Source organism: Zonotrichia albicollis, chromosome 26 (genome assembly GCF_047830755.1).
Source record: "Zonotrichia albicollis isolate bZonAlb1 chromosome 26, bZonAlb1.hap1, whole genome shotgun sequence".
Classification (NCBI taxonomy): Eukaryota; Metazoa; Chordata; class Aves; order Passeriformes; family Passerellidae; genus Zonotrichia; species Zonotrichia albicollis.
In genome coordinates this window covers 6,895,166-6,920,673 of record NC_133844.1, presented here as the reverse complement: position 1 = coordinate 6,920,673, position 25,508 = coordinate 6,895,166, and the positions used below count along the sequence as shown (strand labels likewise).

The 25,508-nt window shown below is 51.3% G+C and overlaps 1 protein-coding gene across 3 annotated transcripts in view; it reads left to right on the top strand.

Annotated features, from left to right (window-relative positions):
• The window catches only part of FGFR1 (fibroblast growth factor receptor 1), a 34,819-nt gene extending 10,916 nt beyond the window's left edge, over positions 1-23,903 (top strand). Inside the window, exons 3-18 of one of the 3 annotated variants that reach the window (XM_074558885.1) lie at positions 3,485-3,748; positions 5,076-5,159; positions 5,941-6,116; positions 7,856-7,979; positions 9,223-9,413; positions 12,286-12,430; positions 14,045-14,241; positions 15,427-15,572; positions 16,553-16,674; positions 17,636-17,746; positions 17,832-18,022; positions 19,001-19,123; positions 19,259-19,329; positions 19,550-19,687; positions 20,684-20,789; positions 21,671-23,903. In XM_074558885.1, coding sequence (XP_074414986.1) covers positions 3,485-3,748; positions 5,076-5,159; positions 5,941-6,116; positions 7,856-7,979; positions 9,223-9,413; positions 12,286-12,430; positions 14,045-14,241; positions 15,427-15,572; positions 16,553-16,674; positions 17,636-17,746; positions 17,832-18,022; positions 19,001-19,123; positions 19,259-19,329; positions 19,550-19,687; positions 20,684-20,789; positions 21,671-21,847 — 2,366 coding nt within the window. In that variant the 3' untranslated portion in view covers positions 21,848-23,903. Of the gene's footprint in view, positions 1-3,484; positions 3,749-5,075; positions 5,160-5,940; positions 6,117-7,855; positions 7,980-9,222; positions 9,414-12,285; positions 12,431-14,044; positions 14,242-15,426; positions 15,573-16,552; positions 16,675-17,635; positions 17,747-17,831; positions 18,023-19,000; positions 19,124-19,258; positions 19,330-19,549; positions 19,688-20,683; positions 20,790-21,105; positions 21,163-21,670 lie in introns of those variants that run through there. The other 2 variants (XM_074558886.1, XM_074558887.1) reach the window with 2 other exon arrangements.
• The last annotated feature ends 1,605 nt before the right edge of the window (positions 23,904-25,508 follow it).

Sequence of the window (25,508 nt, the reverse complement as noted above, 5' to 3'; positions counted from 1 at the left end):
CTGCCCCATGTCCCTGCTTCATATCCCTGTCCCTGCCCCATGTTCCTGTTTCATGTTCCTGTACCTGCCCCATGTCCCTGTTCTTGCCCCATGTCCCTGTACCTGTCCCATATCCCTGTCCCTGCCACATGTCCCTGTCCTGTGGCCCTGCCCCATGGCCCTGTCCCTGCCCCATGTCCCAGGGGTGCCCCATGTCCCTGCTTCATATCCTTTTCCCTGCCCCACGTTCCTGTTCTTGCCCCTTGTCCCTGCCCCGTGTCTCTGTCGCTGCCCCATGTCCCTGTCCCTGCACCTGTCCTGTGTCCCTGTCCCATGTCCCTGCCCTGTGTTTCTGTCCCTACCCCATGTCCCAGGGCTGCCCCATGTCCCTGCTTCATGTCCCTGTCCTTGCCCCCTGTTCCTGTCCTGTGTCCCTGCCCCATGTCCCTGTCCTGTGTCCCTGCCCCATGTCCCTGTCCCTACATTCTCTCTCGTGCCGTGGATGACCAAGGGCACACCACACCATGCCCTCTGTGTCCTCTCTCATGCCATGGGTGACATGGGGCACATCCCACCGTGCCCTCCTCTCCCCTCTCCCTCCATCCCCTCCCACCTCCGTGCCCCAGCCATGCTGCTGATCCAAACCAGTGGGGCTGGAGGGCTCTGGCAGCTTTGGGAAGGGTCAGAAGGGTCTGGAGGAGCAGTGGCACTCACACAGCACACCCAGGCACCTGTGGCCATTGCAAGGGACCCTCCTGAACCTGCAGTGCTGCTTCCTCAAGCCCTGGCATCAGGCTGGGGTCTCCCAAAACTTGGTGGGGATTTGGGGATGATCTCAGCAAAGGGATTACACAGGTAAACAAAACTACTACAAAGAATAAAAACACACCACAACATCTCCCCTCCTCCAAAGGCCTTTTCCATGCCCAGGACCCCTCTGCACATTGCCCAGGTGCAGCTTGGGGTGCAGGTGGAGCTCAGGGCTGGGAGGAGCGACCACAGCAGGGCTGTTCTGTTCCACAGGGACGCTGCTGATGCCTGGGAAGGGGCAGATGAGAGCAGATGTGGCTGCAGGACTGGGCTCGGGCTGGTCTGGGGTGTTCATGGATGTTTGCTGCCCACTGGCCTTGTTCTGTGTGAGGAGGGATGGGCAGGAGGATGTGGTGTTACCCAGCCCTGGGGTTCAGGGGGTGTCACTGCTGCTTTGGGAGCCTTTGACACTTGAAACACAAATCAGCTATGAGCAGTGCCTGTCCTGTGGGGAAAATCAGGGGAAAACAGGATTGCAAAGCAAGACTCTTCCCCACCTTCCACATGAAAATGTTTTGTAACCTCTCATGGATGAACTGGAGCCCTGGATTGGTATTACAGCCACTGAGCAAAGGAATTCCACCCCATCCCACTGTTTTCCTTCAAGTGCTGAGCAAAAGGAAGAGGAGAAACCCTGGAGCTGCTCATGGATGTTTTTCCCATGAAGCTTCTCATCAGTCCAAGGCAAAGAGAAGCGGCCAGAGAGTGAAGTGCAGGTCATGGTGCGGTGAAGCAGAGCTCTGGAGAGCCAAGGTTTCATTTTTGGCTGCTCAGAGTGGCTGCTGGGAGCAGGGAGGAGCAGGGAGGAGCGAGCCCTGTGCCCCTCTGCAGCTCTGGCCCAGGCTGAGCTGCTCTGTGCTGCTTCAGGGGGCAGAGCAGGGAGCAGAGGTTTTTGTGTTCTGGTTCATTGGGCACTCAGAAATCCTGGGTGAAGCTTGAACATCTCCTGGCTGGTTCTGCTGCCTGCATTGGGATTTTCCAGCCCCTGAAGGAACATCTGCAGCTGCCACAGCATCCCATGGCATCCAAGAACAAGCAGACACACATTGAGGAGGAAGCAGAGGTGAAGGGGTGCCTGAAGAGCTGTGCCCAGCAACCTTGTAGAGCTCAGTTTAGGATGATGATCACACTGAATCCACCCTCATCATCATCATCACAGGGAGCCTCTGCAGAGCTGGAGTAGCCTGGACCATTCCGTGGGTTGTGGAATTTGAGCATCTCCTGGCTGGTTCTGCTGCCTGCATTGGGATTTTCCAAGCCCTGGAGGAACATCTGCAGCTGCCACAGCATCCCATGGCATCCAAGAGCAAGCAGACACATTATTGAGGAGGAGGAGGCAGAGGTGAAGGAGTGCCTGAAGAGTTGGGCTCTGGAGCTGTGCCTGTAGAGCTCAGTCTAGGATGATGATCACTCTGCATCCACCCTCATCATCACCATCACAGGAAGCCTCTGCAGAGCTGCAGCAGCCTGGACCCTTCCATGGGCTGTGGAATTTGAAGAGGTGATTTGGAAGACAGCATTTTCCCCAAGCCTGGGGCCAGGAGAGCTGCTCGTGCACAGGAGAGCTGCTCGTGCACCACCCACCATGAAGGGCAGGACCTGAGGACAGAGCCCTGCACATTTCAGGAGTGGGAGAGATGACGTGGTGTCACACGGGATGGAGAGAAAGGATCTTTGTGCTGCTCACCTCCTGGATGCTGTGGATGGGCACACGTGGCCAGAGCTGCCTGGGCTGCCCTGTCCCCTCCCTCCTGCCTGCTCTGCTGCCCTGTCACCCCTGCAGTGCCCTGCTCTAACCAGGCTGGGGCTCCTGGTGCCATGGGGACCCTGGGGGACCCTGGCCTGCTTTGCTGGCTGCCCGCTTGTGGTGCTGGGGATGGTGAGAGCCCTGCGAGGAGGTGGCAGAGCCATGCAGGGATTTGGGATCCTTCTGAGGCTGGATCCTGCCAGACAGCAGCACTGAGGTGTCACTGCTGCCTGTTTCTCCCCTGTTGGGGATGCCCTGCCCTGTCAGGCTCCATAAGGGCTGAGGAGGGTGAGGGCTTTGGGTCCTGCTGCAGAGGGGAGCCCTTGGTGCTGCTTGGGGAGCTCGCAGCCTCTGCTCTGCTCTGCTGCTGCCATGGGCTCCATCCCTGAGTGCTGGGACCCCAGTGGGAATGTCCCAGGAGTGGGAACATCCCAGCCGTGGGAATGTCCCAACAATGGGAGCATCCCAGGAGTGGGAACGTCCCAGCAGTGGGAATATCTCAAAAATATCTGCATCCCAGCAGTGGGAATGTCCCAGCAATGGGAATGTCCCAGCAGTTGGAATATCCCAGCAGTGGGAGCATCCCAGCAGTGGGAGCATCCCAGCAGTGGGAATATCTCAGGAGTATCTGCATCCTAGCAGTCGGAATATCCCTGCAGTGAGAATGTCCCAGCAGTGGGAATGTCCCAGCAGTGGGAATATCCCAGCAGTGGGAATATCTCAGGAATATCTGCATCCCAGCCATGGGAGCATCCCAGTAGTGGGAATGTCTCAGCAGGAATATCTCAGGAATATCTGCATCCCAGCAGTGGGAATATCCCATCCCAGCAGTGCATGTTGCCTCATTAACCAGGCCGCAGCAGCAGCAGCAGCAGCATGGTTTTCCTTCAGCCTCTATCCCTTTTCTCCTTTTTTTTTCTCTCCCCTCCTCTCCCCTGACCCCTCCAGCTGTGCCCAAAGCCAAAATGGAGGTGGAGTCGTACTCAGCCCACCCCGGCGAGCTGCTCCAGCTGCGCTGCCGGCTGCGGGACGACGTGCAGAGCATCAACTGGGTGAGGGACGGCGTGCAGCTGGCCGAGAACAACCGCACGCGCATCACCGGCGACGAGGTAGAGGTCAGGGACGTGGTGCCCGAGGACTCGGGGCTCTATGCCTGCATGACCAACAGCCCCTCGGGGAGCGACACCACCTTCTTCTCCGTCAACGTCTCAGGTTCGTAGCAGGGCCGGGGCAGCCACGGGGCCGGGCTGTGGAGCGAGGAGGAGGCAGCCTCCGCACAGTTCTGCACATTTGTGCGCATCTCTGCACACTTGTGCACACCTCTGGACACTTCTGTACACCCCTGCAGGTCTCTGCGCATTTCTGCACAGTTCTGCACACTTCTGCAGGTCCCTGCATTCCTCTGCAGGTCCCTGCACATTTCTGCACACTTGTGCACACCTCCGCACACTTCTGTACACCCCTGCAGGTCCCTGCACATATCTGCACACTTCTGCACATCTCCACACACTTCTGCACATTTCTGCACACTTCTGCAGGTCCCTGCACACCCCTGCAGGTCCCTGCACTTCTCTGCAGGCCCCTGCACATTTCTGCACACTTTTGCACAGTTCTGCACATTTCTGCACACCCCTGCAGGTCCCTGCACTCCTCTGCAGGTCCCTGCGCATTTCTGCACAGTTCTGCACATTCCTGCAGGTCCCTGCACTCAATGTGCAGGTTCCTGCACAGTTCTGCACACCTCTGCACATTTGTGCACATCTCTGCACACCCCTGCAGGTCCCTGCAGGTTTCTGCACACTTCTGCAGGTCCCTGCACTCCACTGCAGGTCCCTGCACATTTCTGCACACCTCTGCACGTTTCTGGACACCCCTGCAGGTCCCTGCACACACGCTGGTCACACACTGTGAGTTCAGGGCCAACCCGCACCTTGCGGGTGCCCAGGAGAGTTTCCAGTGTGGTGCTGTGGCTTCCTGGCCACTGCAGGCAGAAATCATCTCATGTTTGTCTGAAGGGTGGGGAGACTGCAGGGCAAGAAGGAGCAGCCAGAAATCATCTCACCTTTATCTGAGGGGGCTGCACAGCCACCCCAGAGCCACTGCAGGGCAAGGAGGAGCAGCCAGAAATCATCTCACATTTATCTGAAGGGTTGGGGTATTACTGGGTGGGAGCTGTGCTCTGCTCTGGTGTTGATGGAGTGTGAGGCTGGAGAGGGAGGAATGCTTGAGTTAGGGACGTGTCTGTGCTCACAGGTCTTGGCTGCCACCCCAGGGGTGTTGATCACCAGGCGTGGGGTGAGGAGCTGCAAAGTCACCTCTGACAGCAAATCTCTTCGGGATGGCTGCAGGCACTGGCTCTGCTGGGGATTCTATGGGATTTCTGTGGGATTTCTGTGGGATTTCTCTGGATCCCTGTGCCCCTGTCGGGCACCAGCACCACTGGGCACAGCCCCACCACCCACTACCTTTTGTGCTGTGCCAGCCCCAAAGCTCCCCACACACACCCAGGCACTCATCAGGGCCGTTCCCTCTCTTGCAGACGCTCTCCCCTCTGCAGAGGATGATGATGATGAAGATGATTCCTCGTCGGAGGAGAAGGAGGCTGATAACACCAAACCCAACCGTACGTGCGAGCTGGCACTGCCCTGTGGGCAGGCAGGGGGAGGCTGGGCACAAATGGGCATCACCCAGGGGTGGGGAAAGCAGCCCTGGGCACCTGGCAGTGTCGAGGGCATGGTGGGGAGAGCAGGGCAGGGTTGGGGTCACATTGGGATCACTGCTGGTGCAGCTGAGCATGCACCCCACAGGGAAAGGGCTGCTGTGTCTCTGGGTGATGCCCCAGAGCTCCAAAACAAGAAATAATCAAAATTTCATTGCTTAGACAAAATTACTCTGAAAAGCTAAAATATTTTCCCACATAAAAACCTGCAAAAAGAAATAATTCTGATATTGTAAGACCTATTAAAATATGGATTTAAAAAATTGAGCCTATTTAAAAAATATGCAACGTATTGAATTCCCCTCCCTGCTTTAGCTGAGCATGCACCCCACAGGGAAAGGGCTGCTGTGTTTCTGGGTGATGCCCCAGAGCTCCAAACCAAGAAATAATCAAACTGTCATTGCTTGGATAAAACCATGTCTTTATTAGTCTGAAAAGCTAAAATATTTTCCCACGTAAAAACGTTCAAGCAAAGAAATCATTCTGATATTGTAAGACCTATTAAGATATGAATTTAAAAAATTGAGCCTATTTAAAAAATATGCAACGCATTGAATTCCCCTCCCTGCTTCAGCTGGCATTCCCTGCTGGCATCTCTCCTGATTCCTCTCTGGGCATCCTCGGGTGTCTCAGGAGCAGGAGGCTGCTGGGTTTGGCCCTGCTGAGCCCTCCCTCTGCTCCCCAGAGGCCATTGCTCCCTACTGGACCTATCCTGAGAAGATGGAGAAGAAGCTCCACGCTGTCCCTGCTGCCAAAACAGTGAAATTCAAATGTCCCTCCAGCGGGACCCCCAACCCCACCCTGCGCTGGCTGAAGAACGGCAAAGAGTTCAAACCTGACCATCGCATCGGGGGGTACAAGGTATGGCTGGGATGGGGGGAATGCAGGGCTGGGGGCTCCTGGGGCAGGGAAATGAGAGATCTGAACTCCCTCCGTGTTTCAGAAGGGTTGATTTATTATTTTATGATATATATTATATTAAATGTAATTATTATAATATTATTATCATCATCATTATACTCTTTTTATATATTATCATATAAATATATATATTATATATTTATATATAATATACATTTATATATTATTCTATAAATATAATATATTTAATTATCATTAAATATAATGTTATATTGTAATAATATATTTATATATAATATAATGTAATATATAATTTTATATTATACATATTTAAATATAATGTATAATATACTATATAATATATATTATTATATTATTGTATATTGTATATTGTATATTTTTTATTATTATTATTATTATTATTATTATTATTATTATTATTATTATTATTATTATTATTATTATTATTATTATTATTATTATTATTATTATTATATTAAACCTAATTATTATACTAAAAGAATAGAAGAAATTATTTCATCAGAAGGCTAGCTGAGAATAGAAAAAGAATTATAACCAAGGCTTGTGACTGACTGAGACAGTCTGGACAGCTGGACTGTGATTGGCCATTAATTAGAAACAACCCCATGAGACCAATCACAGATGCACCTGTTGCATTCCACAGCAGCAGATAATCAATGTTTACATTTTGTTCCTGAGGCCTCCCAGCTTCTCAGGAGGGAAAATCCTAAGGAAAGATTTTTCATAAAACATGTCTGTGACAGTGGGGGTGCTCCAGCACGTCTTTGGGGCTCCCTGAGTTGGGGAGGAGCAGAGCGAGCCAGGCTAAGGATGGCACTGGCTGGCATGGCAGCTTGGCTTTCCCCCTCTCACAACTCCAGACCAGCATCCCTGAGCTCCTTTTCCCCATCCAGAAAGCAGCACTGTCCTCTTTTGCCAACTCTCTTTTTTTGGGAGCTGCAGCCTGAGCCCCCATCACCCCTGGGCCACGTGCCACGTGTCACAGGCGGCTCCAGACGTGCCCTGCATGCCAGGGCTCCTGCCAGGAATGCAGCCACATCACAGCTGCCAGCTCTGGGCAGGGTGGCCTGCAGGGACACAGGCTCATCCAGGACGTGGCTGGTGACAGCACAGTGCCAGCAGGGCTGAAATAAGCAGTGGAAATAACCCAGTTTCCAGCTGGGCTCAGGGAGGGTTTGCCATGAGGAGCCACAGCTGGAGCTGGCAGTGACAGGGCTGGAATTTGGAGAGTCCCCATGGCCAGAGGGACCTGGGCAGTGCCCAGCAGAGCCACTGAGGCTCTCCCAGAGGACATCACTGGGTCAGCAGCACCCACAGAGTGCCCTGGGTGCAGCTGCAGCTGCCCACTGCCCACCTCAGACCCCACTGGCCATGGGGAGCAGGGTCTGACCCCCAGGACCAGCCAGGGAAGCAGCTCCTGCATGAGGAGCAAAGCTGCTCTGTTCCCTGCACACAGCGGGGAGGGTGTCCCCACAAGCCCATGGGCAACATCTGCTCAGCACAGCTGGCTCTGTGTGGCCAGGGCTGGCTCTGTGCCTCCTGTCCCTCCTGGGACAGCTGGCAGCAATCACAGCCCCTCTATAGGGAAGGACAGAGGTGACCCCAAAGGGAGATTGATGTCCTGCCCGTGCCAGGGGTTGAACACGAGCAGGTCTGGGGTTCTGCAGGCTGCACATAACTGGCTCTGTCCCCCCCAGGTCCGCCAGGCCACCTGGAGCATCATCATGGACTCGGTGGTGCCATCTGATAAGGGCAACTACACATGCATCGTGGAGAACAAGTATGGCAGCATCAACCACACGTACCAGCTGGATGTTGTGGGTGAGTGCAGGGGCTGGGGGCTCACCCCACACCCTCAGCCCTCCCAAACACCACCCTGTGGGGTTGGGTGGGTTCTGCTCCCAGGGAAGGGGTTTGCCCACCATCCCATGGCCTCCTGCCCCAGTCTGGGCAGCGAGAGCTTCACCCCACCCTGTTCTGGGGGTTTTTAATTGTGCTGAAAATAATTTCATAGACCAGACAGAAAGTTTTTCTAATCACCTTATTAGCCATAATTCCCAGCTGGGAAGGCTGGTCTGAGCAGTTCCACATGTGGAGCTGCTCTAAATGCCAGTAAATGAACCATTAAAAATGTGATTTAATTTGATTACACTGAGCAAACTGAAGGGAACAGTCAGCGAGGGGAACAAAGGGGTTTGTTAATGCTGACTCACCACAGTGGCAGCCCCTTTGTGAGCAGCCAGGACCCTCCATAGGTTGGTTTGACCTCTCACCCTGCCCAAGAGGTGCTGATGTCCCTGTCCCACAGGGGTTTCACCTGTCCCCCATCCTGCATGCTGTCACCCCACTGCAGGAGGCTCCTGGGTGAGGGGACACGAATGCTGAGTTGGGGGCATTGGTGCCCACCTCTGCCAGGGGTTCTGGGCATGGGGGGCTGCAGGGTGCACCCCAAGCCCCATTGTAAGGTGCCCTGTTGTGGTGGTGTTCACAGGGGTCCCAGGAGGAGGGAAGAGATGAGAATCTGGACTCCATGTTTCAGAAGGCTGATTTGTTATTTTATATATATATACATTATTATATTATTATATATTATTATACTATTTATATTATATTACATTACATTATTACTGTATTATATTCTATTGCATTATATTCTATTGCATTATATTATATTATATTATATTATATTATATTATATTATATTATATTATATTATATTATATTATATTATATTATATTATATTATATTATATTATATTATATCTATGCTAAAATAATAGAAGAAAGGATTTCAGCAGAAGGCTTGCAAAGAATGATAAAATCTTGTGACTCTCAGAGAGTCTGACAGCTGACTGTGATTGGCCATTAGTTAAAAACAACCACATGAAACCAATCACAGATGCACCTGTTGCATTCCACAGCAGCAGATAATTATTGTTTACATTTTCTTTCTGAGGCCTCTCAGCTTGTCAGGAGAAAAAGGTCCTCGCAAAAGGATTTTTCATAAAATAAAGTAAAATCTGTCTGTGATTTTTCATAAAATAAAACATGTCTGGTCCCGCAGAGCGCTCCCCACATCGGCCCATCCTGCAGGCAGGGCTGCCTGCCAACAAGACAGTGGCCCTGGGCAGCAACGTGGAGTTTGTGTGCAAGGTGTACAGCGACCCCCAGCCCCACATCCAGTGGCTGAAGCACATCGAGGTGAACGGCAGCAAGATCGGGCCTGACAACCTGCCCTACGTGCAGATCCTGAAGGTAAAGCCACGCTCTGGGGGCTCCCAGTGCCTGGGGCAGGAGCATTGGCAGCCACAAGAGTCACCTGGGGCTGGGGACCAGCCTGGGGACAGCTGGAGCCCAGAGCCATCAGCAGCAGGGAGCAGGGAGGGCTGGGTGTGCCAGATGTGTGCGCCAGCTGTGCCTTTGGAGCCCTAAGGGGACACAGCACAGGGCTGGGAGCCCTAGAGACACACAGCACAGGGCTGGGGGTGTTATCCCAGTGCTTTTGGAGCCCTAAGGGCACTGAGTGCAGGGCTGGGTGTGCCTTTGGAGCCATAAGGGCACTCAGCACAGGGCTGGATGTGTTATCCCAGTGCCTTTAGACACGTAAGGATACTCAGCACAGGACTGGGACCCCCAAGGGCACGCAGCACAGGGGTGGGTGGGTGTCACAGTGCTTTTAGAGCCCTAAAGGCGCTCAGCACAGGGCTGGGTGGGCTGTCCTGGTGCTTTTGGAGCCCTAAGGGCACACAGCACAGGGCTGAGTGGGTTCTGCAGTGCCTTTAGAGCCCTAAGAGAACACAGCAAGGGGCTGGGTCTGCTGTCCTGGTGCCTTTGGGGCCCTAAGGACACTCAGCACAGGGCTGGATGTGTTATTCCAGTGCCTTTGGATCCGTAAGGACACTCAGCACAGGACTGGGACCCCCAAGGGCACGCAGCCCAGGGCTGGGTGGGCTGTCCTGGTGCTTTTAGAGCCCTAAGGACACACAGCACAGGGCTGGGTGTGTTATCCCAATGCCTTTGGAACACTAGGGGCACACAGGACAGGGCTGGGGGTATTATCCCATGTTGTCCAATGCCTTTGGAGCCCTAAGGGGACACAGCACAGGGCTGGGTGTGTTATCCCAGTGCTTTTGGAGCCCCAAGGGCACACAGCACAGGGCTGGGTGGGTGTCCCAGGCAGCCAGCCCAGCTCTGGAGCTGGGAGCTGAGCCCTGCATGGTCCCAGGCAGAGCAGCTCCCTGTGCACCCCAGCAGTGCCACTCAGTGGGCACGCTGGGCACCATTCCAGCTGTGCCAGGAGGTCAGGCTGGGTGGCCTTTAAGCATCCCTTCCAGCCCATTTTGTGATTCCATGCATCCCAGCTGTGCTCCTGAATAGAGGGAGCAGAGTTACCCCCCATCCCTTTGCCTGCTCCTCCCTCCTGTGCCCCTCTGTGTGCATCCCCGTGCCCCCCACCCCTGTGGGAGCTGGCAGAGCCTGTGCCAGCCCTGAGGGCGCTGGGGTTCCTGGGCACAGCCGTGTGACTGCTGTTGTTGGTCTGTTCCAGCACTCGGGGATTAATAGCTCCGATGCGGAGGTGCTGACCCTGTACAATGTGACAGAGGCCGAGAGCGGGGAGTATGTTTGTAAGGTTTCCAATTATATTGGAGAGGCCAACCAGTCTGCGTGGCTCACTGTCACCAGGCCCCTGGCCACAGGTAACACGAGGAATGCCTGGCGGTGGAAGACAAAACTCTGGGCTCTCCTGTTTCTGCTGTTTCTGGTGCAACAACCATGGAAAAATACCCAGCGGGGCTGGCTGTGCTGTGTGTGTGTGTCCCAGTGTCTGTCCTCCCCATCATGCACACACCAGGTACCTCCTGGATCTGCTGTCACCCTGATTTTTTTAAGATTTTTTAAGATTTTCTAAGCATTCTGATGTTCACATTCTTGTAGCAAACTTTCTCTCACACGCTTTCTGTAAATAACTCGTTGTTTTGCATTCTTTTATGGAAGAAGAGAAATTTGATGGACTGTTGGTTTGTCCAGTGTCGTTGGAGAGGTGGCACTTTCACCCTCCAGTCCACTGTCACTTTTAGAAAACTATAAAGGCTAGAGACAGAAAATAAACTTCCCTTTTCTTCAGCTTGAGAGCAGCAGTGTGTGCACTCGTGTTGTTTTGTGTCTGGCACCAGTGAACCTGGGTCTGTGAGTGTGTGACCGTGTTCACAGGGGTCTTAGGATGAGGGAAAAGATGAGAATCTGACTCCATGTTTCAGAAGGCTTTATTGATTATTTTATGATCTATATTATATTAAAACTATACTAAAAGAATAGAAGAAAGGATTTCATCAGAAGGCTGGCTAAGAATAGAAAGAATGATAACGAAGGTTTGTGTCTTGGACTCTCTGTCCGAGCCAGCTGACTGTGATTGGCCATTAATTAGAAACAACCACATGAGACCAATCACAGATGCACCTGTTGCATTCCACAGCAGCAGATAATCAATGTTTACATTTTGTTCCTGAGGCCTCCCAGCTTCTCAGGAGGAAAAATCCTAAGGAAAGGATTTTTCAGAAAATATCATGGCTACTCTGCACTTTGTACAAGAAACTGATGCTAACAAATTATTCTTGCACAACAATGCTGTGAGCTCTTTAGTAAGCAAGAGAGATGAGTTTTCAGGTTTATATCTCACCTGCAAAGCTAAACTTTCAGTGATGCTGTAGCTCTTAATAGAAACCCACACATGAGGGTGCTGCCATCATGCCAGTCCAGGCACCCCAGACTGGCACAGGGCTGCATCCCCTGTCTGTGCCACCATCCTCTTGTCTGTGTCCTGTCTCTGTGCTCCCCTCCCTGTCCAGCCAGCCCTGCCCAGGTGATTTCTCCATGCAGCCCATCCCCAGCATGATGATGGGCAGGACACCCCGTCTGGTGGAGGGTTTTGTTTAACAGCATCTCCCTAGGTCGCCAGGGATGAGCGGTCATCCCGAGGGTCTCTCATCTCTGCAGTGGTCTCTGTCTGCTCCCCGGGGCTCTGCCAAATGAGACTGGGCTCTCCCTCCTCTCTGGCTCCTCCCAGAAGATCTCATGTCGTTTGCTTCTCCGTTTTTTTTTTTTTTTGCTCCCATTTTTTCCCTTCCAGACGGCTGGCGTTAACACGACAGACAAAGAAATGGAAGTGCTTCACTTAAGGAATGTCTCATTTGAGGATGCTGGGGAGTATACATGTTTGGCGGGTAATTCTATTGGGATCTCCCATCACTCTGCATGGTTGACAGTTCTCGAAGGTATATACTCCTCTTCCTTTCCTCCCTCCTTTCCGTGGTATGCATTGTGGTCCGGGAGAGAGCACATCCCAGCCCCATTCCTGGCTCAGTGAGAGCTGCCCTGCAGCTGTGGCAGTGTCCCCAGTGTCCCCTGGCTCTGTGCTCCCCTCCACTCCAGCTGGGCTCTGCCCCTGCTCTCTCCCTGGCCCAGGCAATGCATACCTGGGGTACTTAACCAGGGCTGGCTGCACTGGAACAGGACGGTCTCACACCCCCAGGCCAGGCTAGTGCTGCCATTCAGGGGTTTCAGGGGGGTTTTAGGGGTGCTGGCAGTGCTGCCCTTCCCTGCCAGAGCCTGGCCTTGCCCTGTGGTGTGGGACCATCCAGGGCTGTGTGTGCCTGCCCTGTGGGGATGGCTGCCCCGTCCCCATTGATGCTGCTGCTGGCTATCAATGAGGGAGCAAAGCCTGATAACAGCTTTTGGGGAAAGCTTTTGGGGTGCTGTGTGCTCGCTGCTTCCCAGCCAAAACTTTCCCAGTTATCAGCCACTGCTTTGTCAGCCGGGTGTGCTCAGAGGTTGGGGCAGGAACCTTCAGCTCCCTCTCACACCTCTCTCTGAGGTTCTGCTCTCTGGGGGGGCACAAGGTGGGCTGGCAGCCCCATCCTGCCTGATTCACCATCAACCAGGCACATGGAATGGGCTCTGAGCTCTTCAGGGCTCCAAATCCCCATCAGCCACCAAGTCTGTGGGTCCCTTCTCCCAGCAGGTCATTGCCACTGGAGTGCCCCTGGCTGCATTGCATTAAATTAAAAAAAAAAAAATACTGATTTTCTAAAAAAAAAAAAAACAAAATTAAAATTCTCCAAAATAGAAATCCATTTTAATTTAAGTGAAATGTACATTTTGAACTTAAATCTCTAGTTAGAAAACATAACTATTTAGCCTGACTACAAAAACTGACTACAAAAACTTAAGCTCAAAAAAACTACTTCAGTGGAAAACAGAAATTTAAAAAAAAAAGAGACAAACAGTGATAAAAAAAGACAGAAAGACTGCTATGAAAGCAAGTCAACATGACCTAAAAATTCTTTCTAATAAAGAACTAACAGCAAATGTTATGCAAAATTCGTAAAAATTAATATATAGAAACCTATTGTAAAATTGTAGGCATATATATTTAAAAGAAAAATATATATATTTAGATATATATTATAGATATATTTATTTATATATTATATATATATATTTAAAATTTTAAAAATCTGAAATTCCCAAAAGTACTCATGTCTTTTAAAGAGAATCATCTCCACGTGCGTCCAGCACTGTAACAAACATACCAGCTTTACAAATTTCACAAAGTTGTTAAGTTTTTAGTTTAAACAACCTGTCCCCAAAGGTCCCCTTCTTCACTCCTGCCCCGTTGGACCACCCTGGGCTGCTGCAGAGGTGGCAGAGGCATTGGGGATGATGAGCTGGGGGCTGCTTGCACAATTTCCCTGCAAGGTTCGGGGGGCAGCCCCCAGGCCCTGCTGCACCAATGTCCCCCCTGAGCTTGGGGACGAGCCAGGGGCTCCCCAGTTCCACTCCCTGGGGCCTGGTGGGTGCTAACAAACCCCCTGTTCATGCTGACCCAGCCATTGAAGACACCCCAGCCATGATGACGTCCCCTTTCTACCTGGAGATCATCATCTACTGCATCGGAGCCTTCCTCATCTCCTGCATGGTGGTGACCATCATCATCTACAAGCTGAAGAGCACCACCAAGAAGACAGATTTCAACAGCCAGCTGGCCGTGCACAAGCTGGCCAAGAGCATCCCCCTGCGCAGACAGGTAACAGAAAGTAGAGAGGGGGTTTGTTTGCACCTACTGCCTCTCCTGGAGCCCAGGGCACCTGGGGGAGGAGGGATGGGGACACCTGGGACCATCTCACCCTGCTGGATGTGCCCACCTGGCTGTGCTTCTGATGGCAGCACAGTCAGCAGGGTGGTGGGACTGCACAGCTTCCCCTCGTGCCTCCCTGATGGAGCTCATGAGGAGAACCAGGAGGATTTACAGCAGTTTAAGGTTGGAGCAGAGCATGGAGGAGATGGGAGAGCTCCCAGGCTGTGCATTTTTGGGCTGCAGCATGATGGAGAGTAATTAAAAGTTCCACAGAAGGGAGCAACACTGCTGGGCACATGGGCAGGGTGGGCAGGGGCTGTTATAGGAGCCTCCTCGAGCCAGGTCTAATAAGTTTTCAGAGGTCTATAACACAGCCAAGATAGCTCAGCTACCCTTGGAGGCATAAAAATCAGCAGGATGGCTTCTGTTGCAGTGTTGGAAACAAAAAGGCAAAATAACAAACAGAGAAAAACCAAGCCAGGGGTAGGAGGTCTTTGCTCTGGGTAATACACCTCACAAAAGCAATTAGTTTCTTTGTTCACTTCTTTTTCTAATTAATTGCCCAGGCAGGACTTTTTGGCTTCTGTCCATTTGGGTATCCTTAAGTTTGAGGTGAAGTCCCCCAGGTCCTATGAGGTGGCTTTTTCACCTAACCCAGGAGAGAAACTTCTGAGTTTCTTTCCTTTTTGAGGAGACAGTTTTGTCACTCCTTTAAGGGTACAAAGGATAGTTTTGTCATTCCTTCAAGGGGACAAAGGATGGTTTTGTCACTCTGTCAACAGGGAGCACATTCCTATACAAGATTTTTTGGCTTCTGTGCAATTGGGTATCCTTAAGTGTAGTATCCTTAAGTTTGAGGTGAAGTCCCCTAGGTCCTATGAGATGGCTTTTTCACCTAATCCAGAAGGGAAATTTCTGGGTTTCTTTCCTTTTTGATAGTTTTGTCACTCCTTCAAGGGTACAAAGGATAGTTTTGTCACTCCTTCAAGGGGACAGAGGATAGTTTTGTCACTCCATCAACACGGAGCACACTTCCATAGGGTGAACCAATGTTCCCATCACCATTTCCCCCACCCCGGGGGCAGCCAGCCGCGGGCTGGGCACTGCATGAAGGTAACCCACATCCCCCTGCAGGTGTCGGCCGACTCCAGCTCGTCCATGAACTCGGGGGTGATGCTGGTGAGGCCCTCCCGCCTCTCCTCCAGCGGCACCCCCATGCTGGCCGGGGTCTCCGAGTACGAGCTGCCCGAGGATCCGCGCTGGGAGCTGCCCCGGGACAGGTGAGGGTTGGGAAGGATGAGTTTGACAAGAAAGTCTCACAGATAGCAGAAAGATTTTTAAATGTTGAGTCTGATGGAAGAATAGAGATGGAAGCGAGTGTTGATATAGAGGAAAAGAATTGCTGAGCCACTCAAAGAAGCAAAGAGTATCTTGGTTAGAAAGAGTTTTTATGGCTTAGAGCAAAAGATAAACCTACCTCAAACAAGAAGATATCTTTACCAAGCAGAAAGATAGCACAGGAAAACAAGTCAGCAAATGTTGCAAGTAGAAAAAAGGTCTCGGAATTTTCCCCTGCAAGAAAACTGAAAACCAACTTCTAACTTAAACTGTAATGTACTGACTTTTACTGATTGGAGAATAACAGGACTATGGTAATTACAGTAGTTATGATAGGCTATAGGTAAAAGTTAAGGTATAGATTGGTTCTACTGTATTAAGATGCTCAGCAAAGAAAAGTTTATAATGCATTGTAACCTAAGCCAGAGGGTCTCCAGGCCTGCCTGCAGCTGGGGCTGACAGCTGTGGGCAGAGCTCTGTCACCCACCACCCTGGACTGCTGTGACCTCTTAGATAGAATAAACTGCATTTTGAAGAGCTGCCTGGAGTCCTGCATCTCTCATTTAAGCTCTTACACCAGAGGATGCTGCTGGTGATGCTGGTGCCAGGGGCATCCTGCTGCCCTGCTGCATCAGGTGTAGAAGCAATGGGGGTGGGATGGTGGGGTCTGAGCCAGCTGTAGGGTCTGCTCTGACCCTTGGAGCTGTCTGCAAGCAGAGGGTGTTGTTCCATCAAAAAAGGATTACCCTCAGCCAGCCACACCATTGTTTTCCAGTTGTTCAGTAACTTGGGTATCTCAAAGCTTGCTTTCATTTCCATCTCGCTTATAGTTTCCATATTCTCCAAATCTTTTGCCAGACAATCATATTGATAAAGCTTTCCTGTTTCATCTTCCCCAACGTCTGGGGTCTTCTCCCTGCAGGCTGATCCTGGGCAAGCCCCTGGGAGAAGGCTGCTTCGGGCAGGTGGTGCTGGCAGAAGCCATCGGCCTGGACAAGGACAAGCCCAACCGAGTGACCAAGGTGGCGGTGAAGATGCTCAAGTGTAAGTGGCAGCAAAAATGTGTTGGCAAAATGATGCTACAGAAGGAATTTAAGGGGGCAGAATGTAATTAACTAACTGCAGTGTGGTCGTGTTTGCAGGGGTCTTAGGATGAGGGAAAAGATGAGGATCTGACTCCATGTTTCAGAAGGCTGATTTATTATTTTATGATATATATTATATGAAAACTATACTAAAAGAATAGAAGAAAGGATTTCATCAGCAGGCTAGCTAAGAATAGAAAAAGAAAGAATTATAGCAAAGGCTTGTGTCTTGGACAGAAAGTCCGAGCCAGCTGACTGTGATTGGCCATTAATTAGAAACAACCACATGAGACCAATCCCAGATGCACCTGTTGCATTCCACAGCAGCAGATAATCATTGTTTACAATTTTGTTCCTGATGCCTCTCAGCTTCTCAGGAGAAATTATCCTAAGGAAAGGATTTTTCAGAAAATATGATGGCTACGCTGCAGTTTATACAAGAAACTGATGGTAACGAATTATTCTTGCAAAACAATGCTGTGAAATTTTTAGCAAGCAAGAGAGAGGAGTTTTCAGAAAGTTTGCAAAGCCAAACTTTCGTGATGCAGTAGCCCTTAATACAATACTAGATAGAGATAACTGTGGGTATTTATAAGATGCAATTACTCACAAAGCTCACAGCTCACCAACGAGCTGAGGCTGCAGTGCTGGGGTGGAGAAAAGGGGTTTGGTAGGATGGGGAGCCCAGCAGCTGGGCCTGGGGCACACACCCTTCCCTCCCTGTGGTGATGTTCACAGGGGTCCCAGGACAAGGGAAGAGATGAGAATCTTGACTCCATGTTTCAGAAGGCTGATTGATTATTTTATGATATATATTATACTAAAATAAAATGATGTATTAAAATTATACTGGCATGATGCCGCAGCCCTGGCTGGGGTCTGCAGTGTGCACCCCCTCAGTGCTGCCTCCTCCCCTTCAGCTGACGCCACAGAGAAGGACTTGTCTGACCTCATCTCCGAGATGGAGATGATGAAGATGATTGGCAAGCACAAGAACATCATCAACCTGCTGGGAGCCTGCACGCAGGACGGTGAGTGGGCAGGAGGTGTCCCCTGTGCCACCCCTCAGCTGGAGGGGCTCTCCTGGCACCCTGCTCCATGTTCTCATCCCCTCAGGACCGCTGTATGTGATTGTGGAATACGCCAGCAAGGGCAACCTGCGGGAGTACCTGCAGGCACGGCGGCCCCCGGGCATGGAGTACTGCTACAACCCCGCCCGCGTGCCCGAGGAGCAGCTCTCCTTCAAGGACCTGGTCTCCTGTGCCTACCAGGTGGCACGGGGCATGGAGTACCTGGCCTCCAAGAAGGTGAGGAGCTCCCAGGTGGCTGTGGTGGGATGGGGAGCCCAGCAGCTGGGCCTGGGGCATGCACCTTTCCCTCCCTGCCCATCCCTGTGATGGTGTTCTCAAGGGTTCCCAGGATGAGGGGAGAGATGAGAATCTTGACTCCATGTTTCAGAGGGTTGATTTATTATTTTATGATATATATTATATTAAAAGAAAATTTAATATTATATATATATGTAAAATAATATATGGCATATTAAAATATAATATATTAAAACATAATGTAATATATTAATATTATATATAGCTACTATACTACAATATAAAATATAATTATTATAATATAATATCTTAAAACTATACTAAAAGAATAGAGAGAAGATTTCATCAAAAGCCCGATTTATTATTTTATTATATATATTATAAGAAAATTATTTATTAAAACTATGCTAAAAGAATAGAGAAAGGATCTCATCAAAAGCCTGATTTATTATTTTATGATATATATTATATTAAAAGAAGATGATATGTTAAAATGATACTAAAAGAATAGAAGATTTTATCAGAAGGTTAGCAAGGTAAGGAATGGAATGGAATGGAATGGAATGGAATGGAATGGAATGGAATGGAATAGAATGGAATGGTAATAAAATCTTGAGACTCGCCAGAGAGTCCAAGACAGCTGAAGTGTGATTGGCCATTAATTAGAAATAACCACATAAGACCAATCACAGATGCACCTGTTGCATTCCACAGCAGCAGATAACCATTGATTACATTTAATTTCTGAGGCTTCTCAGGAGAAAAAATCCTAATGATAAAGAATTTTTCACCTCCCATCATGGGGAACCCTCTGGTTCTGAGAGCCCTCTGCTTGGTCAAACCCTAATGAAAGGATTTCAAAAAGTCCTAATGAAAGGATTTTTCATAAAATATATCCATGACACACCCCATCATGATGGAGAACCCTCCAGTTCTGAGATCCCTGTGCTTGGTCAGTGCATCCACAGGGACCTGGCAGCCAGGAACGTGCTGGTCACAGAGGACAACGTGATGAAGATCGCCGACTTCGGGCTGGCCCGTGACATCCACCACATCGATTATTACAAGAAGACCACAAATGTGAGTGCTGTGCCAGGGGTTCTGCGGGCTGGGGAGGCTCCAGTCTGTGCTGGGAGTGCCCCAGTCTGTGCTGGCAGTGCCCCAGGCATGCAGGGCTCAGCTTCCCTCACAGCCCTTGTGGGTTTTGTGCTCCAGGGTCGCCTGCCAGTGAAGTGGATGGCTCCCGAGGCTCTCTTTGACAGAATCTACACCCACCAGAGTGATGTGTGAGTAGGGCCTGCTGGGGACGTGCATGGATGGGGTTTGCTTTGATTTAATGAAATAACAATTGGTGCCAGCCAACCAAACATTTTTTTGGTGCTGGGACTCATCCTGCAGAGTGAATCGAAGCAGTGGGTGGTTGTTCCTCCCAGCAAACCAGCCTCTCACTGGGGTCCAGCAGGGTGTCAGCACCCTGGAGCCCCAGCATGTGCCCTGTGTTCCCAGGTGGTCCTTTGGGGTGCTGCTGTGGGAGATTTTCACCCTGGGTGGGTCCCCCTACCCCGGTGTGCCCGTTGAGGAGCTCTTCAAGCTGCTGAAGGAAGGTCACAGGATGGACAAGCCCAGCAACTGCACCAACGAGCTGTGAGTGGCGTGGGGAAGAGGGGTTTGAGTGCCATTGCTGGGGGCACAACGTGGGCTGGGGCATGGAGGGTGGCAGGCAGATGTTGGGAGTTACAATCCCAGCCCTGCAAAAACATCAGCCAGATTTGCAATAATGAGCATCTCCCTGGAGAGGAGGGAATCCCAGCACAGGGAGCAGCCCAGACTGTGTCCGTCCTCCTGCCTGGGTTGATAGGGCAGGCTTTCATGTCTTTATACAGCTTTGCAATATAGGACTAATCCATATTTTGTTTCTCACATCAGAGCTCATTCTTCGCTTCGCTGGATTTTTAGTAGAAAGAAACACGAGAGCGGACAAACTGACAATGGTTATTTCAAACACTGCCAAACATTTTTAAACAAGCAAAATTGAGTCATGCCTTTTTTCACCAAAACGTGCAAGCACTTGTGGAAATGTTTCAAATTTCCAAAAGTCAAGCTAAGGCTATCATCAATACTTGCCCTGTCAGCTTGTGCAACCTCCTGTTTCTACAAGAGCAGCACAAAGTTTACAAAGCCTGCAGTTATAGCAAACAGACATCACTAAATACTCTTCCTTTAGTAAATTTTAAAATATTCATGTTTCAGTAGACACGTTTTCTAGTGCAATTTTTGCTTCTCTTCACACAAGTGAAACAAGTAATCATGCCTGTCAGCATTTTTTGCAAAGTTTTGCTTTATTATGTGTGCCCCAAGAAGTAAAAACCAACAATAGTCCTGCATATATATCTCAAAAATTAGCCACATTTCTAAAAGAATTAAGTGTTCATCACATCTTTAGTATTCCTCACTCTCCCACAATCCAAGCAATTCTTGAGAAGGGTTTCCTTTCCTTGCACATGGAGGATCACCCTGGAGGAGCATCTTCCCTGATGGTCCAGCCTGGGCACAGGGACACTGGGCACACATTCCTGGTGCTTCTCTGCTCCTGTGGCTGGGGGTGCCCACGCTGAGCCCCTTCCTGCCCTGCCCTCACAGGTACATGATGATGAGGGATTGCTGGCACGCCGTCCCCTCCCAGAGACCCACCTTCAAGCAGCTGGTGGAGGACCTGGACAGGATCGTGGCCATGACCTCCAACCAGGTAAGAGAGGTGGCACCTGGGTGAGGCTCTGCCCTGTCCCCTCCTGAGCTTATCCCTGGGGTTTGTCCCTCCAGGAGTGTCCATGGCTTCCCAGGGTCAGTGGGAGAGGTGGCACTGGTGGCACCTGGGTGAAGCTCTGCCCTGTCCCCTCCTGATCCTGTCCTTGGGGTTTGTCCCTCTCAGGAGTACCTGGACCTATCCATGCCCCTGGATCAGGGTCAGTGGGAGAGGTGGCACTGGTGGCAGGTGGATGAGGGGCTCCATGGGGGCTGCCCTGTCCTTTCCTGAGTCTGTCCCTGGGGTTTGTCCCTCTCAGGAGTACCTGGACCTGTCCATGGCCCTGGATCAGGGTCAGTAGGAGAGGTGGCACCTGGTTGAGGCTCTGCCCTGTCCCCTCCTGAGCCTGTCACTGGGGTTTGTCCCTGCCAGGACCTGTCCATGCCCTGGATCAGTACTGCCCTGGGTGAGGGGCTCTCTGGGAGCTGCCCTGTCCTTTCCTGAGCCCTGTCTGGGGTTTGTCCCTCTCAAGAGTACCTGGACCTGTCCATGGCTTCCCAGGGTCAGAAGGAGAGGTGGCACTGCTGGCACCTGGGTGAGGGATTCCATGGGTGCTGCCCTGTCCTTTCCTGAGCCTATCCCTGGGGTTTGTCCCTCTCTCAGGAGTACCTGGACCTGTCCATGGCTTCCTGGGGTCAGTAGGAGAGGTGGCACTGGTGGCACCTGGGTTAGGCCGTGCCCTGTCCCCTCCTGATCCTGTCCCTGGGGTTTGTCCCTGCCAGGACCTGTCCATGCCCCTGGATCAGTACTGCCCTGGGTGAGGGGATCTCTGGGAGCTGCCCTGTCCTTTCCTGAGCCCTCTCTGGGGTTTGTCCCTCTCTCAGGAGTACCTGGACCTGTCCCTGCCCCTGGACCAGTACTCCCCCGGCTTCCCGGACACGCGCAGCTCCACGTGCTCCTCAGGAGAGGACTCGGTGTTCTCCCACGACCCGCTGCCCGACGAGCCCTGCCTGCCCAAGCTGCCCCCTCAGCACAGCAATGGTGGACTGAAGCGACACTGAGGCTGGCACTGCCATGCCATGCCATGCCATGCCATGCCCATGGACGCTGCCTGCACAGCCCGGCTGTGCTCAGCTGGTGCAGAAAGGGTTCAGAGACATCTGTAGCATCTCACATAACCAAAACCACCACCCAGCTCCTCCTGCCAGCTCTGCACAGCCCAAAGGCTCCAAGGTTTCTGTGGCCTTTCCTCCTTTTGTTTTTAAACCTCTTTTCTGTCATTCTGTGCTGGAGAGTTCCCACCTGGCTGAGCTGAAATCCTCTCCCGTGGGCAATGCGTGGCCAAAGAGCCCAGCCAGGCATCCTGGGGTGGCGCAGCCTGCTGGGGCACAGGCTGGTGTGCCAGGAGAACCTGGGGAGCTGCGAGCAGCACCTGGCTCCTGCAGCTGCACAGGGGGGGAGCCTTGGCATGCCAGGAGCCTCACTGGTGTGCCAGGACCATCATTGGCATGCTGAGAGCCTCACTGGTGTGCCAGGAGCCTCACTGGTGTGCCAGGAGCTTCATTGGTGTTCTGTAACCATCACTGGTGTGCCAGGAGCCTCACCAATGTGCCAGGAGCCTCACTGGTGTGCCAGGACCATCATTGGCGTGCTGAGAGCATCACTGGTGTGCCATGAGCTTCACTGGTGTTCTGTAACCATCACTGGTGTGCCAGGACCATCACTGGTGTGCCAGGACCATCATTGGCGTGCTGAGAGCCTCACTGGTGTGCCAGGAGCTTCACTGGTGTGCCAGGGGTTTCACTGGTGTGCCATGAGCCCCACTGGTGTTCTGTGATCCTCACTGGCATACCAGGAGTCTCACTGGTGTTCTGTGACCCTGAATGGTGTGCCAGGACCATCACTGTTGTGCCAAGAGCCTCACTGGTGTGCCATGAGCTTCATTGGTGTTCTGTAACCATTACTAGTGTGCCAGGAGTGTCACTGGTGTGCCAGGGGCCTCATTGGGGTTCTGAGATCCTCTCTGGTGTGCCAGGAGTGTCACTGGTGTGCCAGGGGCCTCGCTGGTGTGCCAGGACCATCACTAATGTGCCATGAGCCTCCCTGGTGTGCCAGGAGTGTCACTGGTGTTCTGAGACCCTCAACAGTGTGCCAAGAGCTTCATTGGCATTTTGTGACCCTTACTGGTGTTCTGGGAGCCTCACTGGTGTGCCAGGAGCCTCACCAATGTGCCAGAAGCCCCACTGGTGTTCAGTAACCATCACTGGTGTTCTGTAAGCATCACTGGTGTGCCATGAGCCTCACTGGCACCCTCAGCATGCCAGCACCCTCATGGTGTGGCTCCCTCCGTGCCCAGGATGCCCCCAGAGCATCACCCATGGGCTTTGCTGAGCCAGGCCTGGCACAGCCAGGGCAGGAGCCCTGCACTGCTCAGAGGTGCCTGAACCCACGCGTGCTAAACCCAGAGTCCCGTGTACATAACGGAAAAAATATGTATAAATATGAATATATATTTACATGTCTTTTTAAAAAGGGTTGTTACCAGAGATATACCAGTTTGGTAGGAAGGTACTAGTGGCTGGTAGATATCAGTTGCTATATATATATTAAAAAAAACAAAAAAAGTCATATATTTTGCTATTTTTGCTGGTTTTATTTTTTTAAATTATGTTCTAAACCTATTTCAGTTTAGGTCCCTCGATAAGAATTTGCTGCTGCTGCTTCAGTTTTATATGGGGTTGTATTAAACAATAATAATAATAATAATAATAACGTGTCGATGATGCCTTTTGGGAATCTGTTGTCATTACGTGCCCTGGGGGGAGCTCTGGGCAGTGCCCAGCTCGGTGCCAACCCCACCATGCCCGGGCATCCCCTGCCAGTGCCTTACCTGGGAGCATCCCCACACCCTCAGCCCAGCTCTGTGCTCCCCCTGCAGTCCCACGGACGGACAGACAGACAGACAGACAGGGCACCCTCCCTGAAATCCCTCCCTGCCGGGCCGCTGTTACTTGAAAAGTTTATTTTGCCTTTGTACGGAGAAATATTATTTGTTGTAAACTCTTTTCTGTAATGAAATCCTGGAATTCTTGTAATTATTAAAAGACTTTAACCACCCTTACATCTCCCTTGGGTGGAGGGGTGATGGGGAGGGGACTCGAGCTCATCCAGGCAGCACTTTGGGAAGGTGATGCTCAGCTGATTTTAGGGAAATTCTGTTTTTTTCATGGGTCCAGTGCTTTAAAACAAATACAAAAACAGGAAGCACTTTGGGAAGGTGATGCTCAGCTGCTTGTGGAGAGAATTCTGTTTTTTCATGGCTCTAGCGCCATAAAAAACAAAAAACAGGCAGCATTTTGGGAAGGTGATGCTCCAGCTGCTTGTGGGGGAAATTCTGTTTTTTCATGGCTCCAGTATAATTAAAAAAATAAACAAAAAAAAACAGGCAGCACTTTGGGAAGATGATGCTCAGGTGCTTGTGGGGGAAATTCTGTTTTTTCATGGCTCCAGTGCTTTAAAAAACCCCCAAAAAAACAAAAAACAAGCAGCACTTTGGGAAGGTGATGCTCAGCTGCTTGTGTGGGAATTCTGTTTTTTCATGGCTGCGGTACCATTAAAAAAAAACCCAAAACAAGCAGCACTTTGGGAAGGTGATGCTCCAGATGCTTTTGAGGGAATTCTGTTTTTTCATGGCTCTAGTGCCATAACAAAAACCCAAAAAAACAGGCAGCACTTTGGGAGGATGATGCTCAGGTGCTTTTGGGGAAATTCTGTTTTTTCATGGCTCCAGCGCTTCCCATAAAAATCTTCCAGCACCCTGCACCCCACAGGGGCCTGGATAGGGTGTGGGAGGTGGCTGGCCATGCATGGAGGGGGGCTGAGAGCCTTTAAAGGGTTAAACTGAGGCAGCTGAAGCAGCTGCAGCATCACCGGGGCCTCCCCAGCCTTTTGAAACCTTTTTAAACGTGTCTGCCTGTTGCTGTTTCCCGGTGTAAATTAAATCGATCAGCTGCACTCTGCCCACGCCCCACCCCCTTTAAATTAAGTAGAGCTTTTAATCAAGTGATTTATGTTGAATTTGCAGGCCTGGATTAAAGTGGCAGCCCAGGCTGGGGGCAGGGCTGGGGGGCTCCATAAATCACAGAAATCACATAAATTGCATAAATCACAGCTCTCTTGGCGCAGGGAGAGCTGGAGTTGGTGTTTACATCATCCCAAACCGGCTCCTGCTCATTTCCTGGGGTTACCAGGAGGGCAATTAAATATGATAATAAGCAGAGCAGCTGCAGCAGAGCTGCTGGTGCTGCTGCCTGCAGGGCTGGGGAAGGGGCACATGAAGGTGGGTACCCCTGAATTCCATGGGGACACAGCATGGAAGGTCCCTGAGGTGTTCCCTGCCAGGCTGGACAAGGGCCACAAGCAGCTGGGTGTCCCCTGTATTCCATGGGGACACAGCATGGAGGGTTCCCAGGGTGCTGCCCTGGCTGGCACCCAGCAAAAAATCACCCACCAGCTGCCTGGTGCTCCCTTCAGGGTGGAGAAGGGGCACATGCAGCTGGGTGCCCCCTAAATTCCATGGGGACACAGCTTGGAGAGTCCCCAAGGTGCCATTCTGGCTGATGCCCAGCACAAAACCACCCACCTGCACACATGGGGACATTGGGACACAAAATAGAGGGTCCCCAAGGTGGTGTCCTGGCTGGTGCCCACCAAAAAAATCAC